The sequence below is a fragment of the Hemitrygon akajei genome, chromosome 12 (assembly GCF_048418815.1).
Source record: "Hemitrygon akajei chromosome 12, sHemAka1.3, whole genome shotgun sequence".
Lineage (NCBI taxonomy): Eukaryota > Metazoa > Chordata > Chondrichthyes > Myliobatiformes > Dasyatidae > Hemitrygon > Hemitrygon akajei.
In genome coordinates, this window is record NC_133135.1 from 72854466 (window position 1) to 72863949 (window position 9484).

General features: G+C 41.6%; 1 protein-coding gene across 1 annotated transcript; it reads right to left on the bottom strand.

Moving 5' to 3' along the window:
- Positions 1 to 2196: 2196 nt before the first annotated feature.
- On the bottom strand, positions 2197 to 4879 carry LOC140736595 (general transcription factor II-I repeat domain-containing protein 2A-like). The gene is made up of 2 exons (XM_073062414.1): positions 4743 to 4879; positions 2197 to 3747 (listed from the first exon to the last, which is right to left on the bottom strand). The coding sequence occupies exon 2, from the start codon at positions 3731 to 3733 to the stop codon at positions 2789 to 2791; it is 945 nt and encodes a 314-aa protein (XP_072918515.1). The 5' UTR covers positions 3734 to 3747; positions 4743 to 4879; the 3' UTR covers positions 2197 to 2788.
- Between the last annotated feature and the right edge of the window lie 4605 nt (positions 4880 to 9484).

Sequence of the window (9484 nt, forward strand, 5' to 3'; positions counted from 1 at the left end):
CAAAATTATTTTACAAAATTAATGAAAAAGGCTGTTCAGCCAATAAGTCCATGCCATACAAAATAAGATAATGCCTGTGGCTTCTGATAGTCATCTTTACGATGGTTGTGAATTTATGTGACAATGATTTGAGCCTCTGTCAACTGTATTGTTCAGTTTGCAGGAAATCAAGGCCCAGCAAAATCCTGTCAGAGTCATAGAGAAGTACAGCACAGAAACATGCCCTTCAGCCCATCTAATCTATGCTGAAACTATTAGACTGCTTATGTCCACTGACTTGCACCGGGACCACAGTCCTCCGTACTCCTAATTATACGCACCACTTGTGCTGGCAGCTCATTCCACACTCTCACGGCCCTCTGAGTGAAATAGTTTCCCCTCATGTTCCCCTTGAACTTCTCATCTTTCACCCTTAACCCATGACCTCTGGTTGTCATCCCATACAACCTCAGTGGAAAAAGCCTGCTTGCATTTACCCTATCTATACCTCTCATAGTTTTGTATACCTTTGTCAAATCTCCTCTCAGTCTTCTACATTCTAAAGAATACAGTCCTAACCTATTCAATCTTTCCTTATAACTCAGGTCCTCCAGACCCAGCACCATCCTTGTAAATTTTCTCTGTACTCTTTCAACTTTGTTTACAACTTTCCTGTAGGTAGGTGACCAAAACTGTGCACAATACTCCAAATTAGGCCTCACCGTCTTATTCAACTTCAACCTAACATCCAATCTCCTGTACCCGGTACATGGGTTTATGAAGGCCAAAGTGCCAAAAGCTTTCTTTACAACTGTATCTACCCGTGATGCCGCTTTCAACGAATTGTGGACCTGTATTCCCAGATCCCTCTATCCTACCACACTCTTCAGTGCCCTGCCATTCACAGGTATGGGTATTCGGATAATTGTTTTTGAGAACTGTTAACTCTTGCACTTGTCAAAAGATTCAATGTTCTGGTGAGGATGTAAGCAGATGCTGCATAGGAGATTACCAAACTGACACTGTCATACTGAATGTGATTGAAATTTGGGACCAAAAAGGATTGTATTAGTGATAGGCCATTGTTTAATAGGGAGGGTTGGACTAGCCTCACAGTAGTGAGTGTGGTAGAAGAGCAGACAGAAGATTTTGTGGCTGCAAAAGGAACACCAGGATGGTGTGTTGCCTCCCCGCTGCCAGAGTTGAGGATGCCTCTGAGTCATTGCAGAACATTCTAAGGGGGAGGGTGAGCAGTCAGAAGTTGTTGTGCACAAGGCACAAATGGTACAGATTGAAACAGGGATGAGGACTTACAGAATGAACATCAGGAGGTTGGAAAGAGTTTAAAAAGCAGCTCCTTGAAAATAGGAATCTCTGGATAACTTCTAGTGCCACATGCTAGTGAGAGTAAGAATAGGAGGATATGGCAGATTGAGATGTTTGTATCATTGGGCTCTCTCCTGAGCCAGAGGTGAGCTGTACAAAAGGAATGGGTTGCACCTGGTCTGCAGTGGACCAATATCCTTTCGGATAGACTTAATAGTGATACTAGGGAGGACTTAAACTGGATTGATTTGGGGAGTGGTGTACTGCAAAGAGGCAGTAAGGCAGATGGGAGATGGCAGAAAACATAACAAAGACCATCAAACACCCAATATGCAGAGAAGTAAAATCCAGTAAGTTAGTAAAAGAAGACAGACATAAGAAGGGTGATGTACTCAATGGGACAGAAGGATTGAAGTGTGTTTACTTTAACGCTAGGAGTATTAAGGGAACTTAGAGCATGGATCAGTACATGCAACCATAATATCATGGTGATTATAGAGATTGGTTGAGAGAGTGACTGGACTGGTTGCTTAATGTTCTGGGATTTCAATGTTTTAGAAGAAATAGAGGGTGAGGTACACGATGGGGAAGAGTTACATGTCTTAAAGACAATATTACAGCTGCAGTCAGAGGGAACATTATGGAAGGCTTACCCACTGAGTAGAATTCAAAAATAAGGAAAGTCTAATCACTTTAATGAGATCCCCCAGCAGCCACTGGGACAATGAAGAACAGACAGGCAGGCAGATTAGGGAAAGGTGCAAAAACAACAGGGTTGTTGTAGTCAGGGTCTTAAAATTCACAGATATAGACTGAGACCTTAGTGCAGAGGTGTCGAACTCAATTGCACATGGGGCCAAAACTCAAAGCACACTTTAGGTCGCAGGCCAAACAGGATAAACATTTATTGAACACACTAAAACTAAACATTTTTTGAACATAAATATGAATAAAAACAGACAGGAATATTATTCCAGAAAAAATAAACTAAAACTTTAAATAACTTAAATATTTTGCTCTCCATAAAAATATCTCCTGTCAGTATTATACAAGTTAGAAATATGAGCATGCTGCAAAAAAAACCCTGAAAATATAAATAAAATTTGTGCTTTTCAGCAAAAGTTAAAACAACAACAAATCAAAACACTCAGTTTTCTTTGCTCTTATGCCATTTTGTCAGAGCTGGATGCTTGGCATCTTTTCTTGGCAATAAGTTCGTTTAGGTTTGGTGTAAGGTTCTGTGTTGTGGAGATTCTCAGGATGGACTGCAGGTGTTCATCAGTGAGACGACTCCTGTGTGATGTTTTGTTAATCTTCATCACTGAGAAAAGCTTCTCACACAGATATGTGCTACCAAACATGCACAAGGTTCGAGCCGCATGTAGACGGAGCTGAGGCATTGCTTCAGGAATGGAGCGAATAAACTGTACGGGCCCTGCAGTGTCGTACTTTGCCTTTAGTGTCCCATTACACTGCAGCTCTATCAGCTCCATCTGAATCTGTACAGGTGCAGTTTCCACGTCGATGGCAAATGGGTTGCGAAGCAGCTCGAAATTAATTTTTTGTGCTTCGAAGTCAGCAAAGCGCCGTGCGAACTCAGTGCGCTCAGTTTATCAGCAAAGTGCGCATTTGGGAACACCATTGCGCCGACCTGGTTCAACATTACTTGGCAACAGGGAAAATGAGGCAAGTTGCACTGGTGCATTTGTGTCTCCCATAAGAGCAGCTTCACTTGAAATGCCTTCACTGCATCATACATGTCAGTGATCATGCGGTCACGTCCCTGGAGCTGAAGATTTAAGACGCTGAGATGTGTTGTTATGTCAGCCAGAAACGCCAACTCACATTTCCACTTTTCATCCTGCAAAACTGTGGAGTCTTTTCCTTTACTGTCCATGAACTGACAGATTTCCTTGTTGAGCTTAAAAACTCTATTGAGAACTTTTCCCCGACTCAGCCAACGCACCTCTGTATGATAAGGAATGTCGGCAAACTCTGAATCTATTTCCCGCATAAAAGACTGAAATTGCCGGTGATTTAAACCTTTAGCTCGGATAAAGTTTACGGCTTGTGTTACAGTGCTCATTACATGTTCCATCTTTAGGACTTTACCACACAGCGTTTCTTGGTGTATGATGCAGTGATATGTTGTTAACTCACCAGTACAGTTCTCCTCCTGCATCTTTACCCGCATCCTTCCCACTAGTCCACTTTTTTCACCGCACATCGCCGGTGCTCCATCTGTTGTAAGTCCAATAAGTTTGTCCCAGGGCAATTTCATGTCCGTTACACTTTGACATACATTTTCAAAAATGTATTTTCCTGTCGTTGTCCCGTGCATCGATTTAATGTTCAATATTTCCTCTGTAACGCACAAATTGGAGTCCACTCCTCGGATGAAGATAGCCAGCTGTGCAGTGCCCGTCATATCAGTACTTTCATCTACAGCAAGCGTTATGCAATAAATGGGTTGCTTCTTTCAATCAACTGTGTTCTTAAATCAGTGGCTATCTCACAAACTATACTCAGCGACCCATCGGTTTTGAAAGACTCTTTTTTCAGAATCAACTTTTCTCTTCGCCATTGTTAGGGGTTAGCTTTGACTTCAGAATAGCGTTGTATACAGCAACAGACGCTTGACGCGGGAATGTTCCCGGGTAGCCTATCGGCAGCTGTTGCGCTGCATTATGGGATCTGTAGTTTGTGTGTTATCAGTGCTTCATATCGCCGGGCCATTAATAATTAAAATAATAGATCTATCTAAAATGATCTCGCGGGCCGGATATAATTGTACGCCGGGCCGGATATGGCCCGTGGGCCTTGTGTTTGACACATATGCCTTAGTGCAAGAGGGTTAGCTAGGGAGCTTGTTAGGTGTATCCAGGAGAACTTCTCAAAACAAAACGTAGTTAGTCCAACCACAGGAGGGGCCATATTATACATTGTATTGGTAAATTAAATGAGCCTAGCCATGTGACTTACCTTTCAATGAGGTAACATTTAGGAAACAGTATCACAACTCTCAAGACAGCTATGAATAAGGTTAAGAAAAAACTTCGTTGAAAAGTATTAAATTGGCAGAAGGCAAATTACAAGAGTATTAGGCAGGAGCTAGGTAGAGTTAATTGGGAACAGCAGTTTTTGGGGAACTCCATATCTGATTATTTAGAAGCCAAACGCACAGAGTATATTTCCTCTAGTAAGAAGAACAGCAGGGTTATGGAACCTTGGATATCAAGAAAGATAGTGAATTAAGTCAAGAAAGAAAAGAAAGCATCTGTGAGGATTAGGAAGCTCGAATCAAACAGAGATGTCAAGCATATAAAGATAGAGAAGCACTTGAGAAGGAAATTAGGAGAGGCAGGAGGGTCTAAAAAGTCCAAGACAAGTAAGAGTAAAGAGAATCCCAAGACATTACTGTATATACAGGTAATTACCTTCAAAAAGGAAGAGATGTCTTGTCTACATCAGCGTACTGAGGTTGAGAGGGTTGAGAACTTCATGTTCCTAGATGTGAACATTACCTCTCCTGGTCCAAACCATTTTGATATCACAGCCAGGAGGGGTCACCAACACCTCTACTTCCTCAGGAGGCTAAAGAAATTCAGCATGTACCCATTCATTCTTAACAATGTTTATCAAAGGACCATAGAAAGCCTTCTGTCTGGATGCAGAATAGCTTGGTATGGCAGCTTCTGTACATGACTGTAAGAAACTGCAGTGAGTTGTGGACACAGTTCAGCACATCACAGGAGCCAGCCAGCATAATCAATGATCCCACCCACCCCACACATCCTTTTTACTTTTATCTCCCAGCAGGTGATGGTACAAAAGCCGGAAAGGGCACAGCACCAGGCTCAAGGACAGCTGCTCTCCCACTATCAGACACTTGAATGGACTCTTGTATGATTAAACTCTTGAACTCATAACTAGCTCATTATGAACTTGAACTTCATCATTTACTTGTACTGCACTTTTTCAGTATATTTTACAATTTTCTGCATTATCATTGTTTTATCTTATTCTAGCTCAAGGCACTGTGTAATGATTTGATCTGTGTAAACAATATGTAAGACAAGTTTTCGCTTTGGGTACATGTGACAATAATAAATCAATACCAATACCATACATCAAGGGCAGGACAACTCAAGGATAAAGGAGGACGATTTGTTAGGAGACGGAGTGTGAGATCCTAAATAAGACCATAAGAAATAGGAGCAGAATTAGGCTGCTCAGCCCAACAATTCTGCTCTGCCATTCCATCATTTCTGATTTATTAACCCTCTCAACCCCATTCTCTCCTACCTTCTCCTCATCACCTCTGATGCCCTGTCTAACCAAGAATCTATCAACCTCCGCTTTAAATATACCTAATGACTTGGCTCCACAGTCATCTGTGGGAATGAATTTCACAGATTAACTACACTCTGGCTAAGGACATTTCTCTTCATCTCTGTTCTAAATGCATGCTCCTCTATTTCGAGGCTCTGCCATCTGGTCCTAGACTCCCCTTCCATAGTAAAAATCCTTCCCCCATCAGCACTATCTAGGCCATTCAATATTCAATAGTTTTCATTGAGACTTGATGGGCCAAATGACCTAATTCTGCTCATATTGTCTAATCTTCTATCCATGCTAGAAACTTTCCTGTAATACCATGGGCTCTTATATTGTTAAGCAGCTTCAGGTGTGGCATCTTGTCAAAGGCATTCAGATTTTACCCCCATGTTTTACTTCAACAATCCACTGACTTCAAGTTTGCCCTATAATCTGCATGTCCATCCTCACAGTCTCACTCCACACTGCATCGGTATACCAACCGCCCATCCTCAGCCCTATCACTCTGGTTCCCATATCCTTGCCAACTTAGTTGAAACCCTCTCCAACAGCTCTAGCAAACTTGCCCGCAAGGATATTGCTTCCCCCTCGGGTTCAGGCGTAAGCAACCTCTCCTTTCCAAATAGGTCATAACTTCCCCAGAAGAGATTCCAATGATCCAGAAATATGAAACCCTGCCCCCTGCAACACATCCTCAGCCTCTCCTTCACCTGTACTATCACCCTATTCCTGCCCTGAGTAGATGTGGTATTGGCAGTAATCCAAAAATTTCTGCCTTGGAGGTCGTGCTCTTCAGCTTTTTACTCACTGCCTATACTCACTGTGCAATGGCTCTTCCCCCTTTCTACCTATGTCAATGTGCACGCTAAGCTCTGGCTGCTCACCCTCTATCTTGAGAATCATTGCATTTCCTGACTGCATCCCTCTCTCTGTTTATCTGCTTGAGATATCCTCAAGCATTTATCTATAATGCCACCCTAAATCTCTACATTCCATAAACCTGAGATCATCCTTTGCAAAGCTGCATGTTTCTCAAGTTGTATAAGATGATTTACTCATTTTCTCTGAGTTAAAGAATGCTTTTGTTTTTAAGTAATTTTCCTTGCTCCTTCTTCTTCAGAATCCCGCAGCCCTACAACCTTTTAAGATATTTGTGTTTTTCCATTTCCTGTCTTTAATCACCTCTGAAAACTCTTCCAGCACACTTTCAATTAACAAGGCTAAATCTCAAATTCCCAACTAACCTCTCTGACTTTTTCTTCTCCTTTAAGATAATCCCTTAAGTATACCCCTTTGGCCCAGACTTTGCCTAAGCCTAGTCATTGTCTTCACAGGGTTCTGTTAAATAATGTTTGAAAACATTCCTTGGATTCAACTTCTGTCATCAAACTGAACAAGTATAAATGTAATTGTTTTCTTGTTTTTGAATTCAGAACTGGCTATTTTATCAGATAATTTGCCCACAAATTTCACAAGTGTGAAGTGGGTACACAGGAAGCAGAACAGTAAGATCTAGGAAAGTCATACTCCTCCAACATATTAGCCTCTAAAAGATATGCAAGTCTCCAGTGTCCCAGGAACTTCGTTCTTTGTATTATATCCAGATTGTCCATCAAAGCACACATCTGCAGAGGAGTGGCAATGAACTTTAATTGTCTGCATATTCCTTAATTTGCATTATTCTAATGAGTGAAACAATTTACAGTACTTCCCTTTATTTTCTTTTAACTACAGCGAAACTCTGATACACTTGGGACTTGGGTGGAGAACATGAGATACCGAATCCATAGGTTGTGGGAAGATTTCAGTGATTAAGGGAGTGATTTTATCCCTTTTGGTTCAAGAGCCCGAAGGTTGATGGGTAGTAACTATTCCTGAACCATTGCTACTTCTTCTTCTTGTAGTGTTTAATGGTGGTTGGTAGACCAACGTAAGGTGCATCACTGCCACCTACTGAGTATCATTCAAGCACACCAAATACTTCTCTTCCAGAAAGTCTTCCTTCACCATTCCTTTCAAATCTGTGTCACTTCAGACTCACATAGTATTATAAGCATTAAAATTCCCTGACCATCAGCTAGCAAACTTCAAACATTCCATTATAGGATTAAAAAAAGAAAAAGAAAAAAAAACAACCCTCCTCTGACTGTCAGCAAACAAATTTCTAATATTCCATTGTGAACAAAAGAGAAAAAAGGAAAAATAACATTACCAACATTTCTTTGAAGTCTGAACATTATTTATCCTTTTTTGTAAAGCACCATTAATAGCATTAATGTTTTACTGCAACTTCTAACATATTGACCCTGTGATCTCCATATCAGAGGCAGATGTTAGGCTGTCTTTAAAGAGAGTGAACCCTCACAAGGTGGAAGGTCCCGATGGAGTACCTGGGAAGGCTCTGAAAACCTGTGCCAAAAAACTAGCAGGAGTATTCTAGGATACTTTCAACCTCTCACTGCTACAGACATAAGTTCCCACTTGCTTCAAAAAGGCAACAATTATACCGTGCCCAAGAAGAATAATGTGGGCTGCCTTAATGACTATCGCCTGGTAGCACTCACATCTATAGTGATGAAATGCTTTGAGAGGTTGGTCATGACTAGACTGAACTCCTGCTTCGGCAAGGACCTAGACCCACTGCAATCTGCTTATCGCCACAAAAGGTCAATGGCAGACGCTATCTCAATGGTTCTCCTCATGGCTTTAGATTACCTGGACAGCACAAACATCTATGTCAGGATGCTGTTAATCAACTATAGCTCAGCATTTAATACCATCATTCCCACAATCCTGATTGATAAGTTGCAGAAACTGGGCCTCTGTACCTCCCTTTGCAATTGGATCCTTGACTTCCTAACCAGAAGACCACAATCTGTACGAATTGGTGATAACCTATCCTCCTCGCTGATGATCAACACTGGTGCACCTCAGGGGTGTGTGCTTAGCCCTCTGCTCTACTCTCTATATACACATGACTGCGTGGCTAGGCATAGCTCAAATACCATCTATAAATTTGCTGACTATACAACCATTGTTGGTAGAATGTCAGGTGGTGACAAGAGGGTGTACAGGAGGGAGATATGCCAACTAGTGGAGTGGTGCCACAGCAACAACCTGGCACTCAACGTCAGTAAGACAAAAGAGCTGATTGTGGACTTCGGGAAGGGTAAGATGAAGGAATACACACCAATCCTCATAGAGGGATCAGAAGTGGAGAGAGTAAGCAGTTTCAAGTTCCTGGGTGTCAAGATCTCTGAGGATCTAACCTGGTCCCAACATATTGATGTAGTCATAAAGAAGGCAAGACAGCGGCTATAATTCATTAGGAGTTTGAAGAGATTTGGTAGATTAACAAATATACTCAAAAACTTTTATAGTTGTACCATGGAGAGCATTCTGACAGGCTGCATCACTGTCTGGTATGGAGGGGCTACTGCACAGGACCAAAAGAAGCTGCAGAAGATTGTAAATCTAGTTAGCTCCATCTTGGGTACGAGCCTACAAAGTACCCAGGACATCTTCAGACAGTGGTGTCTCAAAAAGGCAGTGTCCATTATTAAGGACCTCCAGCACCCAGGGCATGCCCTTTTCTCACTGTTACCATCAGGTAGGAGGTACAGAAGCCTGAAGGCACACACTCAGTAATTCAGAGACAGCTTCTTCCCCTCTGGCATCTGATTCCTAAATGGACATTGAATCTTTGAACACCACCTCACTTTTTAAGAAATGTACAGCATTTCTGTTTTTGCATGTTTTTTTAAAATCTATTCAATATACGTATACTGTAATTGATTTACTTATTTATTATTATTGTTTTTTCTCTGCTAGATTATGTATT